The sequence below is a fragment of the Geospiza fortis genome, unplaced genomic scaffold (assembly GCF_000277835.1).
Source record: "Geospiza fortis unplaced genomic scaffold, GeoFor_1.0 scaffold10, whole genome shotgun sequence".
NCBI lineage: Eukaryota > Metazoa > Chordata > Aves > Passeriformes > Thraupidae > Geospiza > Geospiza fortis.
This window is the reverse complement of record NW_005054326.1, coordinates 594,026-616,260: the sequence shown is the minus strand read 5'-3', so window position 1 is coordinate 616,260 and position 22,235 is coordinate 594,026. Positions and strand designations below refer to the sequence as shown.

Here is a 22,235-nt window from a genome sequence, read left to right as displayed (position 1 = left end):
AGGGTACTGGCTTTTTGCCTTTTATTTTTACTTCTTGTTGGGATTTTTTTTTTTATTTGGCCTTTTATTTGGCCTTTAGGAAGGACCTGAGATCAACCTCTTTAAAATCCAGAATAACATTCTCCTATTCTACATCAAGTCTGTTTTCAGGGCTGCCTCAGTTTCTGTTCTGTTGTGCTGCCCAGCTGATGTGGGTTTTGCAGAAGGTAATGCAGGGTGTGCCTGATCTGGTTTCAGCTTTATTGGCATGACTGAGATACTCATGGATTTGAAACCTTCATCTCTTCATGCAGATGTCTTGACTATGGCTTTTATGAACAGCTTTCCTTTTCAGGAGCTTGGAGTGCAGGAAATACACCCAAAGGTAGAACATCTGTATCTTGTAGTGTGTTTACTTGAGATTATAGTAGGACTGTCTCAGAATCTCAGAGAGCCTCCTTCTTTTTTAATGAACTACAGGAAAGCTTACATGGGTGTAACATGAAGTGGTAAGGTTTTCTTTAAGTTTCTAGGCAGGTCTGTTGCCCTTGGGAAAGTCCCTCTCTGTATGATTTCAAAGTTAGTCTCAAGAACATTAGCCTGTTAGCTTCATCCAGGTTATTTTAACAACAATTTTAGAACTTCAGTTTTCTTTCATTCTTGTGTCCAAGTGTTCTTTCGCAGTGTTTCTGAGCAGTGCTTAGGAAATTTCAGTGGCCATTAGTTAGGTTTTGCTGTGCTGTGCCTTGTGCTGAAGAGCCTTCATTGTTCCCACTGCTGGTTGGAAGACTTTTCTTGCAGCCTTTTACCTTGTGTGTGCATGTTCTGTGACAGTAGTCATCATCTGGATGCTCAGAGCAGTGTGCTAAGGGCTAAGCATACTTCAGTTTCCACACAAAATAGTCTTCTGTTCATCAGTTTGTTACAGCCTTAAGTGGGAATGATCTGTAACTAAGCTACCCCTGAGACTCACTTCACAAATCCTTTGTTAAAAGTAAATAAACACTGTGACTAAACATGAAATAACACCATTATAAATGGCTTATGAGAGAGCAGTGCACAGAATTAGAAGAGAAACCTCCTTAATCCATTTGTGCCCAAACTCAATCTCAGAGCATTTCTACCCCACATCTCCTTGGCAGGAGATGCAGCTGGTACAACGAAGAGCTGCCTCCAGGTGAGATGTGCTGCTTTGGGTGGTTTGTCTCTGCATCTCCCATGCCTCAGTTTGTGTGCATAAGGAGAAATTAATCCTGATGTGGTACTAGTATTTATAATTGAGAGTCTTGTTGAAGTCTTCTGTGCTGTCCAGACAAATTGAAATTCTCCTGTTGCTGATTCTTTCATTCAGAAATTTAATTAGAATGTCTAAAGAAGTTCTGCTGCTCTAACTGAAATAAGCACCTTCCTGAGGATGTAAGTGCTGCATTTCAGACCAGGTGTTGTCTCTTGTTCTGGGTTGGTTGATCAACTGATTGACTCAGTAGGAGTCCTACATGTATTTTTGAGATTTAGCATCTGGTAAATGTCTCCATGCCCTGAACTTTTTAAAATTTTAATCTATTCATTAGCAAATGTATTTGCTACAAATATCTAAATTGTGCTAAATGAATGTAGCTGATTACTAACTCTTAATTACTATCTGGATGGAATGCAGTTATGAAATACCAACGGTCTTGGAGTAAATAAATAACCTTTGATATTTGTCTTCTTCAGAATTTATGGTCATAAACTAAAACGCAAGAATTTTCACCTCAGCATGAGGAAGAACTTCATTACACTGAGGGTGGCAGAGCAGTGGAACAGTTGTGGAGTCTCCCTGTGACATTCCAAACTCCTGGATGCATTCCTGTGTCACCTGCTCTGTGACTCTGCCTTGGCAGGGGTGCTGGAATGGAGCATCTCCAGAGGTTCCTTCCAGCCCTGGCTGTCCCGTGGTTCTGTCTTGTGCTGTTAGTTGGTGGGTGCCAGAAGTCAGTGATGGAAACCCACAGTGGCTCATGAGACATGTATTGGGGGTAGACTGACCATTTGAGCTCAAGGCATCTTTTATCTGTCCACAGGAGAGGTGCATTAATAGCTGTAATCTCAGCAGACTGCACTGTAGAAATTTAGACACCTGAGGACTGATCCTCTTCTGCCCTCTGCCTTGTCCCTTCAGTGTACAGTTGAACTTTGTACATACCTGAAGCCTGAAACCCAGGTAGTTTGAGTTGTACTTTTTGTGAAGGATTTTTCTTTGCCTTTATCAAAATATCCTGTTTATCCTTACCAGACACAGCATTGCATGAGCTACCTTCTAATGAGTTTCATCATCATATTTACGTAGAACTTGGTCTTTTTAAAAACATGGCCCTTTGAATTTTTTAAAATTATTATTGTTGTTGTTATTTTTTTTTCCCAGTGAGAACACTCTGGGTTTGACAATTCCTCCTCAGAGCGTGTTCTTCTGGGTCACTGGGGCATGTTGTAATAGAGCACAGAGAGAAATTTGTAGTGTGGGGACAAACACTATCTGTAGCATTTCAGAAAAATTACCCTTTGGGAGACCTGCAGAGCAGCAAGTACTCTTTCATTCATACATTTATAAAGCAGGATACTAAAGGAAGTGTCCAGGCAGCAGAAAAGCTGTAACTGTCCAGTCTTAGGACTTTCTAGTAATCCATCCATGGGAATATACAGGTACTTCATGCAGCCTCCTCTAGTGTGGTGATACACATGGACAATGATTTAAAGAAAACAGGAACTGTGAATGGAGAGTATCTGAAATGTTCATTCTGTATTTATGTTCACCTCCTGTATATGCTATCTACTTTTATGGAGCTCTTGTTCTCACAGTATCCCTTTAAAACAGGGATATCCACATTATCGAGGGGAAAGTGGTTACTGGGAGGAGCATGAAGGCTTTTCATGATCAAGAGGTGGAAGTTGAGCATTTGTGGGGGGTACTTGGGAGGTTCCCTTAGGGTTAGCAGTGTCTGCTTTGAGTGCTTCAGACAAAATGCTGCTAATAAGGATTAGTCATCTCTTTAGCTTCACATGCAGAGCTGTGTTGGCAAGGAGAATAAGAAAGTTCCCATTACTAGAAAGAAGGCGTAGCTATTGAATAAAAATTTGAGTGTTGATACGTTTTCCTGGCAGAGGAGTAGCACAGTGTTTTAGCCTTTGCCTCTTCCCTGGCAAAGCAGAATCAGGCAGGGAAGCACTGAACTCTGTGTCTTTACACTCCTGGGACACTCCACGGGAGTTCAGCTTTGAGAACTGAGCTGTTTCTTCTCTTACACTGCCTGTGGGCACTTTTCTTGCATCATTCTCCTGTAAATAGATGCAAACACGTGGTCTGGGCTGGCTCTGCTCTTACTGACCACGCTGTGCAGTTACTAAACTCACTGTGAGTAGAAGAGGGGTGACTGGAATCTCCCATGCAAGAGTGGGAGGTGATTTTTTCAGGAAAGCCAGCCAGAAAGCCAAAGTCCAGTGTGAGGCTGATGTTTCTTGTTGGTTTTCCAGTATAATCAGGATCCATGAAAAAAGAGCTAACTGGGAAATTCTGTTTTCATACCTTCTTGACCTATGTAGGAACTCTTCTCATTATTTCTCATAAGAGAATCAGTTTTCAGGATTTTTCAGGAGCTTTATTTGTGATTTCTAGAGTTGGTCTTAATACTGAAATCAAGAAATTGACTCCTCAACACTTTGGTATTTTCTCTAGATTTTTGTTCCTTTCAGTTGTAGCCAGTCTTGCCCGTGAGGAGTACTGCTTATACATGGGCAATGTGCTTTAGAAATATTACAAATACTTCTGAAATATATGGTGAGATTCAAACACATTTCTTAAGATTTGATAGGTAAGCAGGAACTGAGGATATTGAAGTACCTTTTTCCATGTAACACAGATGCTTCCAAAGTTTCACATTTTTTCAGTACATCTATTAAATTTTTTTGTCATATTTTCCAATGTATTTTTACAGTAACTTGTAGTTTGATTTAATTTTACAGTAATTTGTAATTCAGTATATTTTTAAGTTATTTCTAGTTTAATTATTTCTGTCTTGGGAAAGGAAATGCTTTATTGATAAATTTTAGTGTTCACTTTTGTAGCAATGTTCAGAAGGTAACAAATGGATTGAATGGATCAATGGAGTCATTGGTTCAGCTTTGGATTCATTACTCAGCAGTTATCTATTTATATATTTAAGTTGACCTGTTTGTTTTGAAGGGGTCAAGGTTCTTGTGTTACTTTTTTCTAAGTAATAAAAGGAATTTTTCTGTCAGACTAATTTAACAAAACTGTGGTTTTTTTCTATTAAAATAGCTTATGAAGAATACTTGATTTTTCATTTAAGACACTGTGTCAGCACAGTTGTTTATTTTTAGTGACTTACTGTTTGTGCTATGTCCCTTCACTGAAGATGTTTTTAGAGCAGACGCGCCAAGGAAAAATTGAGGGTCTTTGAAACTTCTCATTAGGAACCTTAAATGTGGTTAGTTAAGACAAATGTTTTATCTTTTGAACTAGGGTCCCTCATGCAGATTCTGCTGTGAGGAGGGAGAGAAGTAAGAGGATCCATAAATATCTTCGTTGTAAGATTTAATCCCATGTTTTTATTTTAGTAGCGTCAGAATGTACCCAGGGCTTTAGTTTGGGTTGAGTAGTCTCTTTTATGGCAGAGGGGCAGGATGTGGGGTACCATGGCTGTTACCTGGGGATGCTGAATGTGTGAAGCTGAGAGAGCTGCTCCCTGCTGGGCACAGAAGCTGCATCCCAGGAATTCTTGGCCTGAGTGGAGCCTCTGGTGAGTCACTGCCAGTGCCAGCAGCAGAGAGGCACAGGAAGGTTATTGTGTGACAATTGGTGACAGCAGTGACTCACTGCTGCTAGGAGAGTGGTGCACAGAGATTTAGAGGGTTAAATTCTTCCTCCAAATAAATTATCAAATTTTCCAGTAAGGCTGTCAGTCTGTCTTCTGGGAAAATTAAGGTATGTAGTGTCTAGGCACCATTGTGTCTAAGTGCTGTTCATTATTATATCAGTAATGCACAGATTTGTTTCAAGGAAATTATTTGTGTTCTGGAAGACAGTTCAGATAGAAACCTCGTATTAGCAGCAGTCTTTGACCTATTGTATTTTCTTTTAAATAGATACTAGAGGTTGTTACTAAGTTGTACCAGTCCTGTCCTACCTAGCACAGCTTTTTCAGGGTACAGTTAAATATTCTGATTATCTTTGTGTCAATACCCACCCCTTTTTTGGAGGGAAGAAACATCTCCAAGGAGAAGCTGGAGACTACAGCAGGGCTTGTAGAGAAGTAAAACATTAGAAAAAGGACATAAGCAGCAACTTTCAAGCTGAGAACAGAATAAGAAATTTTGCTCTGAGTTAATGTTGCTCAGTTTCAGTAGGAAATAAACCTGGCTGGCAGCTGTAGGTAAGGGGAGGTATTATGGAAGGAGTTCATTCCATTAACTGGCACCTCTGAGTCAGTTGTCTGTGGGATACTGGGCAGAGATGTGGGTGTGGAAGGGGAAAAATACAATATGCAGTAAACCAGTACTGAATTCTAAAGATCATAGGCTAGACAAAACAGTAATTTTAAAACACATAACCAATATTAATGCATTGAATTTGTTATTTGCTGCTTGACAGTTTCAGAGATTTAATACAAAACCAGCAAAGCCTAATGAAGGACAGGCGTGCTCTGAGAGGTGTTTCCTGTTTATCAGCTGGTAGAATTACCACCTCTCCATACAAATCTTGTGCTCAGACCTTTTAGACCATGGGAATGGTTTCTTGAAAGCTTTTATTCATTCATTATTTATTGCTCTCAATCCTTTTCTGCTGAAACAGTTTGATTCGCTATTTATATTGTGGCTGTGTTTCAGGGTTGGTGGTGTATTATTCTGGTTATCCTAGCACATACATAAATATGACAGTTGCTGTCCAAAGGATTTGAGGGAAGCAATGGTTAGAAAGTGATAGGATGGTGATTTTTTACTCAAAGAAATGCAGTTGCATTATTTGCTTGGCTGTTGTCCCGAGCTTTTAAAAAAATTATTTAGTCTTTACCAAGGAAAGAGGCCATTTTTAATGTTTTTAGTCTCCATTATATATTCTCCTCTGACAGTAGCTGAGGTTTGAGTTTATAAATCACTCTTTACTAGCTCAAGTAGCGATTTACTTTTTTAAGAGTGCTTTTTTCCACCTATTCTATGTTAGGTTTTAAATTATTTAACAACAAGCTGTTTTTTCAACTGCTTTTACTTAAATTAAAACAGTTGAATTGCTGCTTCATTTTCACAACTTCATTTCTTCATTTTTTGAACTGTTTGTGGCAGTTTAATCAAAAGGATTGGCTCTATCCTTTTCTGGTAAAAATAACCAAATAATGGGGTTTTATTTTTAGCAGAGTATATTATGGTACCAGTTGTCCTTTATTGACATTGTATATTAGGATTTTAATGAGGTTTTCCACAGAAAAACAAAATCTGAATGAAAAAGTGAACAAATTACTGACTGTGACTACAAAACCCCTTACCCAGCACTGCCAAGCCCAGCTCTAAGCCATGTCCCCAAGTGCCACATCTACACATCTTTTAACTGCCACTGGCTCGGGGCAGCCCATTCCAATGTGTGACAACCCTTCCAGTGAAGAAATTTCTGTAATATCCAACCTCCCTGGCACAACTTGAAGCCATTTCCTCTTGTCCTGTCACTTGTCAGAAGAAGAGCCTGATCCCCACCTGGCTTCACCTTCCCTTCAGGTGACCATGAGAGCCATGAGGTGTCTGTCCCCTGAGCCTTCTCCAGGCTCAGCTTCCCCAGCTGCTCCTCACAGGACTTGTTCTCAGACCCTCCATCATCTCCACTGCTCCTCCCTGGACAGCACCATCTCTATTTCTGGTGTGACCAGTCTCAGGTGCTTCATTGTGTGGTTTCTAGCACATGAGGAACCTGCATCTTCACTCCTGTGTGGATCTCCATCCCATCCCTGCACTGACAGCAGACAGAACCTCACCAGTGCTGCCCCCAGCTCATCTCTAGTGAGCTGCTTTGTTTTCCCTTCCCCCTTCCAATGTGGTTGAGAGCTCTCAATGAGCCCTGCTGGCTCCTGTGCAGAGATCCTGTTTCCCCTTTGAGACAGGTGTACCCTGGCTCTTGCCAGCAGGCCTGCTGTCATGTAAACTGATCTATAATTAAAAAAGGCAAAATCCTGCCAGTGACAGCAGGCTCGCAGCCAGGTATTGATCTGCTGGCTCTTCCTGTTTCTTCCTCCTCATTCCCTGAAAATGAAAGGAGAAAGAAGAACACTTCATGTGCTCCTTATCCTTTAACCAGTCATGAATCTCTACAGCAAAAGTATCTCAAAAAAGTGTTGCCAGGAAAGTGTTTTAATGATGAGTAAAACATATGTTAATGTTAGGTGAAATCTAAAAGGAGTGCAGGGAGTATGAAATCCAGGGTTGTGGAGTGGTTTCTTAGTAATGCATTCAGGGTTTCTGTGCTAATTAGGTGTATGAATCTTCTCTCAAGTAAACCTAATCTAGGCATCCATTTGAGTGATTAAAAAAAGAGCCAACCTCTGCTTTTAATTAACGTATGAGTTTTTTTCTCTGGGAAAGCACAGCAAAGTGCCTTAAGTTTAGCATTTAGGTAAGAACAGCCATTTTTCCTTTGGCCTTGCATTGAGATGGATGAAGAAGAGAGAGTCCTTTCCCTAATTCTTTCTAGGTCCCCAAAAATGCCCAAGAGTTGAGTAGAATTTGGGTCTTCAGAGCCAGCTTGTTGTGTTGCCCTTAAATGAAATGTCTAATACTAGACAAGTGAGTGTTCCAGATTTTCAATGCTACAAGCCCTTTTCAATTTTTTTTTATTTTCAGTTCTGAATTACCAGACTCTTAGAAACTTGTAGCTCTGAGATGACTTATCTGTGTTCAGACAAGGGTAAGCTCTTACTACACTTGGTGGATTGATGCCTTGAACTCAACACAAGGAATTCCATTCTGCTTTCTGTCTTGACAGCTGTTCATACAGATCTATCAGCAGATTTAGATATTTCTCTGAACAGTGTTTAAATGCAGAGCACTTGGTTACAGGATGGCCTGCATAAAGAACCAAAAAGACTTTATTGCCCAGCATTTCTATCCATTTTTGCAGATCTTGAGTATCTGCTACGTGTCTCTGTTACTGCAGATCTTGAGCATTTATGTATTCTCCACCTGGTCTATAGAGGCAAGAGTTCAGTCATTGCTCTGCAAGAAGCCTGACAAACTGCTTGAATGGCCATGTAGTACTAATTCATGAGTAAGCAGCTTCTGAAAAGATTTATTAAAAGCCACTGTTTGTTCAGTGAGAGATTTACTCTAAATGATTTTGTCAACGCTGTCTATACCAACTGTCCATTTGTATTCATGGGCAATGCAATAATATTCAGTGTTGGATAGTTTTATATTTATTGCCATGAAGTCAGATCTCCTTTATGTTCTTCTCTATTCCCTCGATTCCAAGAGTGATGTGCAAGGTTAGACAGGACAGTACTAAAGCTTTTCACTGACAAAAGTCATTCTAGCTGTCAGTGCTGTTGTAGGTACTCATTTTAGCTTGTCTAGCTCACATTCTGAACAGATGGATTTCTGATGCCTGCTAGGAGTTCAGCTTACTCCACCTGATGTCTTCAGTGGTGGGTGACTGAGCACTGCTGCCAGAGGGAATTGCCTCGTGCTTTGAGAATCCTTGTACCTAGCAGGAAGGTGTCTGTGGCAAAGAACCAGTCTCCTGAATGGAAAAACTTTTCTGTTTGGGTATTTTTCATCACATTTTAGCATCTAGTAAAGATCTTAATAATGAACATACTTGAATTTGTACTTGCAAAGCTGCATCCATCACTGCATCTACCACTTCTGTTAAGGTGGGTTGTGCTAGGCCTTCCCATTTCCAGAGCTACTCAAGTTCTTAATGCTTTTCTGTTGCTTATCTCTGAAAGCTGCTTAGCCTCCTGAAAGTCACACAAAGCTCCTTTAGAACTCAGTGTAATGTGCTGTGTTCTGCTTTGCTGTCAGAGGTGCTGCTGTCATTTCAACATGAGGGTAAGTGCCAGAACATTTTGATCAGAGGGTTTTTTACATGTTCTTTCACAGGGACAGTGATTGCTGCAGCCATATTCTAAATTTATCCTGAAATTCTAGTAATTCATTTGAACTGCCTGTCTTCCCAGAATTGTACTTGGTGAGACTTGACATATCCAGAAAATATGATTTTCAAATCTGTTCCTTTGTGAGTGTAGCCAGTAGTTCATGGCAGAGGGCTAAAATACCATGTATCATGTCAAAAGCCACAGATTTATTTGAGTTTTGTCTGTGATTGTTGCTTCTGTAAATTTTGTTGAAGAGATTCCTATTTTCTTCCTCCTTACATTTCAAAGAAAATGAAAAGAAGTTGCAGAGATGGAAGGGATGCATATCTTCTTTCTGGCAACAACTTGTCTTAATTGTGACAACTTCAAACTATAATCTTGCAAAATAGTGTTAAAATAATCGCTGTCATTTTATTTGGCTGTAGTGCATTGATAACTTCAAAAAGGCCCATAGTTTTTACTTCAAGAAGGGACAATGAATGAATTGATTTTGGTTTTGTTTGGTTTTTTTGTTTTCGTGTATGTAGCAGTGCACATACTGTAGTCCTCTACAGTAGCTGATGATATACCTGGGAACTGTTCTTGTTTCAGCAATCGTTTTAGGCCTTTTGGATTTTTGACTGAAGAGGAAGGTTTGCAGTTGTTCTTTATTGTGGCTTAAAACAAGAAAACCATGTGCAAACACTTTTCCAGGAGGCTTGGTTTGCTGTCCCTGAAGAATTGATGATAAAGCAAATGTGAGAAGATGCAGCAGTTAAAATTCTGAGTAGGATAGATTGCAGTTAGTGAAGGCACATTGGAGAGACTGTGAACAAGCAGAACAAGAGGCATGATCGTGACATAGTAAATTTGGCTCCATGTTGTAGTGAAACGGGGGATGAGTTGTGGGACAATACAGGGCCTCTGCACTATAATCATCTCCCTAAGAACTTTTGCCTTGCAGTGTTGCCATCTAATCATCTCAAGGAAGATTGTGAGTAAGGTGGCAAAGCCTCATTGCACCCATGGGCAGTGCAGCTGAGAGGCTGTTTTGGCTGTTGGTTCTCTCTGTCATGGTTAAACATTGGGCAGAGATTCCATTAGCAAGAACTTTGCGCATGTCTCAATACAGCCAAATGTTGTTTATGAGATCCTGAATATCAGGTGCTGTATTGCTTCAAGTCCTGTGTGCAGTATTCTCACATTTATGGCCATACCTGATCATCTGATGTCTTCCTTTCTCAAGAAAATGCATTAAAATAGCTGGCAAACAAACCATCAGTAAATTTCAGTGTTTGCAGATTGCTGGTGAGCTGCTGTCCAGGTTTGATAGTTCAGTGTGATGGGGCTTACAAATACTTTGTTTTTGCTAAGAACTCTATTTCTGGAGGCACAGTGTGGAAAAAACACTTTCTGCTGTAGTCACCACTCCACAGTCTCTGAGCATTGGGTCTCCCACTGTTGCTTGTAGGTGAAGAGCACATTTCAGACTGACAGGAAGAACAGAGTGTTGTAGTGCTGTGGGCAAGCAGAAGTTAAAAACTTGCTGTTTTACATTAAAACTAGTTATTTGAAATATTCAGTCCTAATTCAGAAACTATTACTTGAAATATAGCGGTCACAATCTTGAACTGCTCATCAAGCTTTAAAGATCCAGTCTACTCCCAGCTTTATATTCTTAGATGAGAGGCAATTGGCTTATGCATGCAAATGCTGTTGTTCAAAATTATTGGAATTTGACCAATTTTTTTTTTTTTACCAAAGTTATTGGTCAAAATATCTTTGTGTGGCACATGGATATGTTCATTGAGATTTATACTGTGATCTTTCCAAACCAACTAGTGTAGAAGTTGATTTAAATCTGGGTGAGATGGGTGATGTGGGTAAAGTAATCAGCAGCTTTCTTGTGCATTGATTTTTCATATAGTGCTCTCTTACTAGAAATCAGCAGCTATTTTTCCTTTTTAGAGCATGTTGTTGATGTATGCTGATGTGTTGGAAAGTACTGAACACAAAATCAAAGGTTGTGTAGCAGAGCACCTTTTATCTTGGACTGACTCCTTGCATCAGCTAATGGAAAGATGGATTTGCTGACCTCCCTAATTGAAGTGACTAATAATACATTTGTGCAGAAAAGCTCCTAATCTATTAACAAATGAGTCATCTTTCATATAGATGCTATTAATTTGAAAATATTAGACTTTCATACATATGTAAATGTTAAAATTCTCTTTCCCATAAGTGCCATAATAATTTATAATTACTTTCATGGGCTGAGAGGTTCACAGAGGCTGAATTTCGCACTTTAGCACCTATTTCACAGATGCAATCTAGAAGTAATCTGTACTCTGGGTGAAATTGGGTGTGTTTTCTACACATGCAAAATGGGATAAGATTGAACTTGTTAAGTTCTGTCATGGCTGGCCTGAATATAGATTAGTTTGATGTTTGAGTATTGGCTTTTAATTTTTTTAACAGAAACCTCGTGCACAAACATCCATTTTATCAACACAGTTTGTGACAAAAGAAACTTTATGCTTGCCAGACTAGGGAGACAGAATCTGCAGAGTGTTATCTTATTGCAGTGTATGAAACTGCAAATATGCAAATATGCTGTTTCTTTAGCAGCATAAGAATAAAAAAATCAAAGCTCATATCTGTAAATAAATAAAACATGGTGTTTAAGTAATGTAACACTAACACAATTTGGACAGCCTGGTGGGAAACAGAAGTTAAAGTCAGTATGTAAATTGTCGATTCTGTGAGAAATTCCAAATATTTGCCCTAATCCCAAAATGCTTATTCTCAAGAAAGATAAGGGGCACTTAAAAAGAATCCAGTTTGTTAGTTCCAGGATCATAGCGTGCTGACATTCAAAGGGTGTGAAATGTAGATTCTTGGAAGATTTGCATGAGCAAAAGCTTTTGAAGCACAGTAAACTACTGATGTAGAAGTACCTACCTTTGGAAATGTAAACACAGAGTAGCTGGGGCTTACTGATATGACTTCAAAAATTATTTTCCTTTGAGTTCTAGTTGCCTACTAGACCATTTCTGGTGTCTGACAGAGAGCTCAAATTCCCTTAGGAAGTCAGAGAACTGTCAGAATTATATTCATAGCTAAAAAACTGGTAAATGTGTGCTTTTTAGGATTTTAACAGGTTTGTCTATGCCTAATCAGAATTTTGATTCTTACCACACAGGTATGTGCACAAATTTCTTTAGAATATTTAGAATGTGCACAAAATTATTTTTAGAATAAGTTTTGTTTGTAATGTGCGTGAGTTATTCTGTAGAAACTGCCCACATCTATATTTTGACCATAGAAACAGCCTACCTTTATCCTTGGTAAGCTGCTTCACGTTTACCACAGATAAAATCTTGCATGTGGATTTTTAGCACTGAGAGCTGTGTACTGCACTTACTCTGTTTTACCTTGCAGCCTTTTCATGGATGTGCTTGTGCACTGTGGATGAGTTGGTTGCATTGCAGGCTGTTTCTGATATGCATCCTTTAGAACTCTAAATTAATTCCTGCAGGCTTGTTTGGGGTTTGTTGGGGTTTTTTTGTACAAACAGGAGTAAAGGAATTAGGCTGCTGCACACTGCCCCTTTAAATGGGTCATTTTGTGGGAGTCTAGTTCAGCTGACAAATATATTACTGACAATTTAAACGCTTTTTCTATAGCACTTTTTTACCATCTTGCCCTTCTGCTGTCTCAGAGATAATGCAACATAAGGTTGTCTTTAAAATACAGGTCCCTTTCTTTGACTCTCACAAATGAAATCCTATTAAAATCATAGCAGTATTTTGTACCTAAGCTTAACTCTATAAAAATCACCCACTCATTTCCATTTAAATCAGGGTTTTGAAGCCCCTGATCCATCTTAGAGGGAATATGTAGCATTTCTGGAATCAGCAAGTTCTGTTTCTTCGCAGCCCTGCTGGACACCTGACATTAGCCCTTTTCCCAAAGTCTTTGCGTGGGCTGCAGCTGAATGTCAGCAGGGACTCCCTCAGACAGCCAGGCCTTTGCTTCTGCAGGGCATTCAGCAGAATCCATTTCCCAGAAATGCTGCCAAAACTTTAACTCTTTGAACATGGGGAGGGAGTGATTTCACACAGTGACCAAATCCTCTCCTCTACCATTTTTCATGTGGTCTGTTTTGATCTGAGTGTGGTTCATACTCTTATAAATGTTTGAAATGCTTTTGTTGTAAGAAACATGAGAGTTATTGTCATAATGGAAAAGTTTGTGCATGTGAATTTGCTGGCAAGAAAAACACTGTTTTTTCATTTACATTCTCATTTTTGGTGATGTACATTTGACGAACAGACCTTACAGAATTTTCCTTCTGAAATAAAATATATATAATTATTGTATCTTTCCTTTCTAGAGAAATAGCATTTTACTCATGGTGAACTAAAAACAAAAGTGAGGCAGTTCTTATAGGTATTACAAATATATTTCAGACCTGCAGTGCCTTTTGTAGCTAAAAGCTTTTGTGTACCTTGTCTGTCTTTGCCAGAAATAAAAATAATTGGCTTAGGACAGAGTAGCTGTAAACTGGCATCTTCCAAAACTTAGTTTTTGCTTGATTAACAAATTACATTTGTTTCTTTTTAAAAATTTTGTGGTTTTTTATTCCTGAGTTTAATCCTAAAAAATAAATACAGAACTATGTGATATATAATAAAAAAAGGAAACGTGTTGTTGTGGTTTAACCACAGCCAGCAATTAACTACCACAAAGACACTCATCTTTCCCTGGTGGGTAAAAGTGGGACAACTTGTGGGTTCAGATAGAGTTTATTAGGTTCATTAGGTAAAGCATGAGGAATTCATTCCCTATTTCCCATCATCAGGCCAGGTGTCCAGCCCTTTCCAGGAAAGCCGGGCTCCATCCTGAAGTGATGGTGATTTTAGCTGTCAGATGCCATAAATCCAGTATCCCATGCTCCTCTTCCTTCCCCCAGCTTGTACTGCTGAGCACAGCATCACCTGGTCTGGGGTTTCCCTTGGGTGGGTTGGGATCAGCTGTCCTGCCTTTAATCCCCCCCCAAATCCCTGTGCTCCCCCAGCCCACTCAGTGGCAGGCTGGGGTGAGAGGCAGGAAAGGCCTTGACTCTGAGCAAGCCCTGCTCTGCAATAACCAAAATATCCCGGAGTTATCGACACTGTTTTCAGCACAAATCCAAAACACAGCCCCATACCAGCCACTAGCGAGAGAAATAACCCTCTATCCCAGCCAAAAGCAGCACACCTGTGCTGTGTGTGTCCAAGCATGGTGGTGGTTTCTACATGAAGAGCAGCCTGGTGGCTGAGCAGATTGGCAGAAAATGCCAAATACACGTGCATCATAAAGCTCATTCAGTACAGGATGCGCTGAATGTACTGGCTTTGTGGGTTAACAGTAGAAGTGACCAAGATGTTTCCAGGAATATCCTATGTTTCAGTAATACTTTTATAAGAAGCTTTTATTAAATCTGCTGATTTCAGCAGAACTCTTGTTAGGGTGGTGGTTTGTTTGTTTGTTTGTTTTGGGGTTTTTTTTTCCTCCTGTGGAGTGGAATTTCTGATAAAGAATTTGTTAAGAGTGAGATGAGATTACCCTAAGCAGGAAATACAGTGTGAGAGTTGCTAAGGGGTCTCTTGGCTAATTTGAACCAAGTCCCTGATGCTCTTCCCATTATGACACAGACATGTGAGGAATGCAAGCTTGAATTTTGAAGTCAGTCAGTATTTGTGCAAAGCAGAAACTGTCTCAGTCCTTTCTGTAAGTGTAACTTGTTAGAGACCCGCCCAAGAACATCTTTATTGCTTCCTGACTGGAGCCTCCTTTGAGTCATATGAAGATGAGTAAGAGCTTGAGCCTCTCTCTTCCAGGCGGAAGCTTTCACACCACTAAATATTTTAGTAGGACCTCTCTTTTTCTCCCTGTCCTTATCACTACCCTACAGTCATTTGCTCATGATTGAGTCTTCAGTGTTCTCCCAGTGTCAGAGAAATTTTTTTAAAGTGGTTGAGTTTTGCAGAATGTAACCATAGTTCCTCACCTCATTGTGACACATTTCTGTGACACTGTCACATAATTGCATGTTGTGTTTTTCCCTTGTTTCTGGGAAAGAGACATTCTGTTTATTTTTGCTGATTTTTTCAGGCTTCTCTTAAATGTACTGTATTTTTTCTTGGTGTTCCAAAATGAAAGGAATTTTCTCGGTTTAACCTACTTAGAATTTAAATAGAGGAGATTAAGGGGAACTTAACTATGGAAGTGTTTGATGACTAGGTGCCTTGCAGAGCCCAGAGGCCTAATTTAGGCATTTAGACTTCTTGAATAAAATATGGGATAAGTTGTATGTCTGATTACAGTAGTTACACAGACAGTATCTGCAGTATGAATAATCTAAATCAGGCATCCAAACCCAAATGAACAAATGCATATTGGAATATTAAACTGTAGCTTGGTAGGTCATGCTCTGTCTTGCAAAGATGAGTTTGGAAATCCTTTCTTTAAAAAGCATATCACAATTTAATCCTTTTTTTCAGAATCATGGTAGTAGCAGTGGCTGCCTCCTTTTGATCTAAATTGTAGGGTTAGACTACAGGTACTGGCTGTAGAATATCAATTAAATTTCTTTCTCTGACTGAAAAAGTTAAAATGCACATCCCCCACTTCCTTTGGAATGGTGAGATGATAAACATTTAAGTTAGTTGGAAGTATTGCTATTCAGGTCTTTCTGTTATGTGTTCTACCAATTAGAATAAGAAGCTGTGCTCTCTTTAATACTTTCTGTCAGACCTACTGAATCTTTAAATATTTTATGCAAAAAAGAAAAGCTTTAACAGGGAGAGATGAAAGGAGCAGCCTGCAGCTCTCACCAGTACAGCTGTAGGTGCAGTGAGAATGATTACCCTGAGACTGCAGCAGCAGGACAGCTTTGGGAACCAAAAACCAGGAACTTCTCCATCATGGGCTGTACTCACACCGTAGGCTGGAAGCTCACCAATCTGCCAAGGTGTGGGAAAGGTGAATTTGAGTCCTGGTAGCTGGAGGCAAAGATTGAATTGTGTTCTGCTGCTTAAAGATGTAAATTTTGGTCTACTGGATAAAAGTCAAACTCTGTCTCTATGCAGAGCCTGGTTGGTAAATTGACCCCTGGAAGTAATGGAGGCAGAGGAACACCTGGTGTAAGAGGTTATGTGTACACCATGTCCTTTTAGGACTTCTGTTTGAGATGATCCTGAAGGTGCTTAGCTCTGTCAAGAGAAAACATTCATTGGACATAACCATAACTCGAGAACTGTGCTCACAAAAATACCTCTGTGATTTTTACATGTAGTTATAATTTCTAGTGAGGCTTAAAGTCTAGTTTTCCTTGAAAAAACCAGGGAATCCTCAAGATTTTTCTAGTGAGGCTTAAAGTCTAGTTTTCATTACTTGAAAAAACCAGGGAATCCTCAGGATTCGAGATAAGAGCAATAAATTTCAAGCTAAGTACAAAAAATAATTGCTTTGATTTTAATTACATTGCCTGCGTTAAACTGTTTCACAAAAGCATGATTGTTACTTAGTAGAGTATGGCATAATGAAGCTCAGTGGTATTAAAGGTATTTTTACATGTTTATTTCTAGATAGGACTATTTCAACAGTATTTTTCAATTTTCTTGAGATCTCTAGTCAAGTCTTAGAAATTAATTCAGTGGCTAGTGTTGCATGAACTTGGGAAATATTTTGCCTTTCTAGGATAGTTGCTGATTTAAAAGTGAAGTCTAAACAATGGATGAGATGTTCGTAAAGCTTGTCTGCACCTCCCGGGGGAAAATTATGTTTTCTTTGACATTATATAGGAGGCAAGAAATTTTAACTGAAGAAGTAGTTTAGTTATGATACCAGCTAGTAAAGAATATTGTTTTAGTATTCTGAGAATCATAAAAAATTTTTGGAAAGCAGAGGAAAGAACCCATTTTGCATATGTTTTGTATGTTGGAAAAGAGTGGGTGTCAGAAGCGCAGAATAATTCTCTGTGGCGTTTTTTCCAGTTATCTTTAACAGGAAAACAGTTTAACAGTTTTCCAGTTACCTTTAATAATCAAGTTTGTTTTTGACTAAGCAGCAGTTCAGAAAACAGTGGAGTTATTTCTAAGCTCAGCTCTAACTTTTCTGCTAACTCCACCTCTTCATTTTTCCTGGGAAATTGAATCCCAGGCAATTGCTGACCAATTGTCAGGTATTCCAAACTGCCTTGTCTTTATTTCACAGACTGATGGACATCAGTAAGTCCTGGTTGTCACTGGTATTAATTTTATTTTTCCACATCATGTATTTGAATCATGTAATAGATTGTGGTTCAGTGACCCAAAAGTTCCAGGGAAGCATTTCCATGTTTAGGGGAAATGATTTCTGTGGGTCTGAGACACAGTTCTTGTCTATGTAACCTGAAATGACATTTCACAGCAGATCAGATGGTAGAAATGTAAGAATTTGGTGTGGTGATTTAGGCCATTGATGTTTATAAATAACCCAAGTTTGGTTCCAAGACACCATTGAGTAGAGGAAATAATTTCATTGGATCGATGATGTGGTTGTTCAGAAGAAGCTCTTTTCTCGCCTGGGAGAAAGGAAATGCTGAAGTAGCAGAGTGTGGAGAGCCAGGTGGAAGCATGTGGGAATTTGTTTGTTAGCTGGAGGAACAACACACAGCTGGGCTGTGAATAAGTAGGGCTTCTCAAATACAAATGGAATTAACTCGTGTGGAATTGTAAAGTTATATCTAGTGGGGTTACTGTTTAATTGTAACAAAATCTGAGGACATTTTCTCACTAGTGGGGTTACTGTTTAATTGTAACAGTTTAATTGTAACTGTTTAATTGAAAATTTGAGGACATTTTCTCGCTACTGCTGTTGTAGTCCTACTGACTTTATTGGTGGGGTGTAGGTAGAAATGAGGCAAATATTTTAATGAGTGCAGCAGGTTTTCTCTTACAGCTCAACCAACATGCATTAATTGAACAGATGTAGTGGTTTTGATTGCCTACCTGTAGTGCCTCAGTTTCAAGGCTTGAATGTGGTTCTGGCATTCTCACTTTGTCATTTCTCCAAACCACAGTCAATAACTGAAAGTTGAGATCTTTAGTTAAAAAGAAAGTGATTTCTGAAATCGTTTTGCAAGTCCAGGTTAATTCCCTTCAGATATTTTTCATCTCTTACTTGAAAATAAATCTGAACAGCCCCAATATATAAACAGAATGTACCTTTTAGAACAGAGTAATTACTTGTTCTCTCAACTAATATACCCATGCTATGTTGTCACACAGATTGTATAACCTGAAGTGTAGCTGTAGATTAACCAAATTACTAACTTCCAGATATTGTGTTATTGAAGTAGAAGAAAAGGCAATTTACAGCATCTCAAACCAACCACAGAGCTTTGCATTTAAGCTGATTTCAGTTTATGCTGACGCTGTAAAGGATGTTTCCATTTTCTTCTCTGCCAGTTCCTTGGCAGCACCTGCCACCCCTTCCTTGCTCCAGAATCAGCACTGATGTAGCCACACTGTCGACTCAGTTGGAGATGTGGCTGCTAAGGCATTTTGTTTGGTGTTTGCTGGGGCTGATTTTCAGCCATCAGGTGAAGTTTTGATCCTGTTGTCAGTGCCAACCACCTAAGGAAGGACAAATAGCAAGACTGTTCACTTTAGTGGCGGTGTGACCTTAGGTGAGTTGACAGTGTAACAACAATTTTGGTTGTGAAAAGCTGTTCTTAGGCCAGAACAAAATAGAGGGAAAGCACTTGGTCTAAAATACTGACTTCTGCAAAGAAAATGGGCTTAGACTGCCTTTATGCGCCATTCTGTACAACTAAACGAACCCTTTGTGTTTCTAAAACAGATTAAAGGTGAGTAACTCTGCTGTAAATGCTGTCTGCTGTCTCTTCATAGAATCACAGTGTGCTTGAGGTTGGTGGGAGGTCAGCTGGTCCAACCCCTCTGCTCAGGCAAGGCCACTTAGAGCCTGTTGCCCAGGGCCCTGTCCAGACAGCTTTTTAACATCTTCAAGGCATTTCACACAAGAATTGTGATAAACATATTCTTGGAGTAATGCTTAAGCCCAAATCTTAGTTTCTACTTTTACAAATACTTGAGTAAAATGAAGTACTTGGATTTATAGAAAGCATTAATTTTGCACATCCTTACATTTTAGACCTCACCACTGTGTGTCTGCATCCAGCTAGATCATGGAATCTAACTTATTCTAGTACTTTAGCCTAGTGAGTACTGGAAATAGCTGTATATCAGACACTGGTTTTTATAATAGAAATGTAGACCCCAGGGATCAGTGCATCCGACTTATTCACACTCAGACTGCATTGTAAGCATGTCTGCCTCACTTAAGGGAGATGTATCACTCAGTGTGCATCTCATTTCTGGTAATCAAATCTTTGTGCAGTGTTTGTACTTCTCTGTTATTGGTTTGATGCTTCTGTCTTGCAGAGAAGAAAAAAATATATTTATCAAAATACAAATGAGGACGTTTTTGTGGGCAAACTGTGCTTCTCCTGTATTGTCCCATTACATTAACCCTCTGTATTCAGTCATTGAGACAGGATTTATTGTCTTGCACAACAACAAATTACTGCTGATCATTTGATTGACTTCATATTCCTGTTTGTGAGGTGGTAACTTGTGTGCTAAAATCCTCATGCATTAAATTTTGTTATGTGGCCCTTTTCTCTATGCAGCATTTATCCAGCTTTCTATAGTTGTGTTTCTTCATTACAAGCTGAAGTTTCTTCTCTGAGTCAAATGGGAAATCTGTGTTATGTGTAGAGTTACTGCTGAAGAGCTTGGGAGGCTTCACAGGTGATTAGATTTTGTGGGTAATATGAAAATTCTAATAGCACTGTGCCCCTCTGCTTTGCCAAGATAGTAATCCTGTAGTAGTTCTGGGTCTTTTTCTGCATAATTGTTCCATAGGGGAGGTGAACATTTGGAAGGGTAATGACACACGTTGCTGGAAGCTGCTGACATTTTCCTGTTTGAAACAGGCACTGTCTGAAGTTGATGCAAGTGGAAGAGTCACTCAAGCAAGAGTCTTCTAAGTGTTAAGCAACCTCTGCCAAGCATAGAAGGAGGAACTTGAACTTTCTGTAGTATAACACAGTTCCACCTCAATTCTGCTTTAAAAAACCCATTGTTGGTCTCTTGGCACTGTGGTTTCCTCTTGGTTGGTGGCTCAGGAGGTCTGATGTGGCTCATACTGTTTTCTTTATTTCTCCAGTGGAGGGAATCCTCTGATTTCGTTTGTTTGTTCTTTCAGCATATGCAGATGACTATCCAGGCTCTCCAAGATGAGCTGAGGATCCAGAGGGACCTGAACCAGTTGTTCCAGCAGGACAGCAGCAGCAGGACCAGCGAACCCTTGGTAGCAGAGCTGACAGAGGAGAACTTCCAGCGGCTGCACGCGGAGCACGAGCGCCAGGCCAAGGAGCTCTTCCTGCTACGGAAAACCCTGGAGGAGATGGAACTGCGTATTGAGACACAGAAACAGACCCTGAATGCACGTGATGAGTCCATCAAAAAGCTGCTGGAGATGCTGCAGAGTAAAGGTCTGTCAGCAAAAGCCACTGAGGAAGACCACGAGCGGACACGACGGTTGGCTGAGGCAGAGATGCACGTGCACCACTTGGAAAGCCTTCTTGAACAGAAGGAGAAAGAAAACAACATGCTGAGAGAGGTGAGTGATCAAACTCATCTCCAGTCATAAACTCCTGTCTCCTATCCATTTCACAGTTGTAAGGAAAGAATCTTCCATCCTCTCCATAAACTGTATTTTACATTACATTTGATTTGTGCACATTTTAAAACTTCTTTATGGCTTCCCTGCACGTACCTTTTGGGGTTTTGTGCTGTGGGCCCCACTTTCCCTGTAGGCTCCATAGGAAACTCTGGAGGTAAATTGTCTCAGAGCCTGTAAAATGAGTTATGAATTCTTTTCTTCTATTGTTGTTGGAGAGAAAGTAGCTACCTGTATTTAGGTGAGAGCAGAGAGAGAAATCTTTGCAAGAGTAATGGATGATTGCTCAACAGTTTCCATGGAAACAGTCATCTTGCTGTGAAGGGTATTTGATAAAACTATTAGCTGCCCTGGATGCACAGCCAAAAAAGAGATTTCTTAAAGGGACACTGCTGCACACATAGGTGTAATGCCTTCTCACCATCCTTCTGAAAACAGAAAAACTATTGTTATGTCAGTAGTGTACCCTAAAAGAGTACAGTGGCAGATATTCTTCACTATTGATAATTTTAAACTAATTATAACAAAATATAGTCCATATAGAATGCAAATATTTTAGTAAAACAAAGGAAAATAAATGAAAGAAAATGAGTTATTGTGTAGCCGATGTCGTTACGTTTCTTGATATTATTAAATGCGTTTTCCTGTTGTCAACCAGCCTCCTAAAGTAATCGAATATTAACTTCTAAAAGCCTGGTAATTCAGCATGGATTGTGTAGATGCACAGATAAATATATGTGTATACATGGATTCAGTAGTGCTAAGATTCTGTGTGAAGATTATTTTACATCTGTCGACTGAAGGCATGAATTCTTAGCTATCCATGTCTACCACGTTTATGACTCTAATGACCTGTTCTGCACATTGGTATCTATCTCATGGTTCAGCATTTTTTGGGAAGCTCTGTGGGTATACAAGATTTAAGACCCCTCTCTAAGAAGTCAAGAAAGCAAGGCCTGGAAGAGTTTTTTGAGATGGGTGTATGCAGCACATAAATACCTCTTAATACCTCTTATTCCTATGTTTCCAGGGCCTGACCCATAGTGCTTGTGCTCTTATAAGCATTTATATAAGAAAGCTGGAGCCCATTGCATTTCTGAGCCAGATTTAGGCCAGATTTATTTTTTTAGAGCAGTAATCTCTTGAGTGTCTGGAGTGAAGATAATATGATTCCAGAGTTTCTGCACTACAGTTTTTCCTTTATTTAGCAACCAATGATAATTCTGTTCCAATTCTTGTAACTATTTCAGGAAGAGCCTCAAATGGCTTCCATTTGTTTCTGCTCTAAGTCCAGCAACATAAATGAAAAGCTGGCAGGAGCTGTGCAATTTTGGAGGAATGCGGTTGCGT

General features: G+C 39.6%; 1 protein-coding gene across 2 annotated transcripts in view; it reads left to right on the top strand.

Annotated features, from left to right (window-relative positions):
• The window catches only part of ERC1 (ELKS/RAB6-interacting/CAST family member 1), a 271,003-nt gene that overhangs the window by 29,730 nt on the left and 219,038 nt on the right, over positions 1-22,235 (top strand). For both annotated transcript variants that reach the window (XM_005421022.2, XM_005421021.2), the window contains exon 2: positions 20,409-20,825. In XM_005421022.2, coding sequence (XP_005421079.1) covers positions 20,409-20,825 — 417 coding nt within the window. The remainder of the gene's footprint in view (positions 1-20,408; positions 20,826-22,235) is intronic.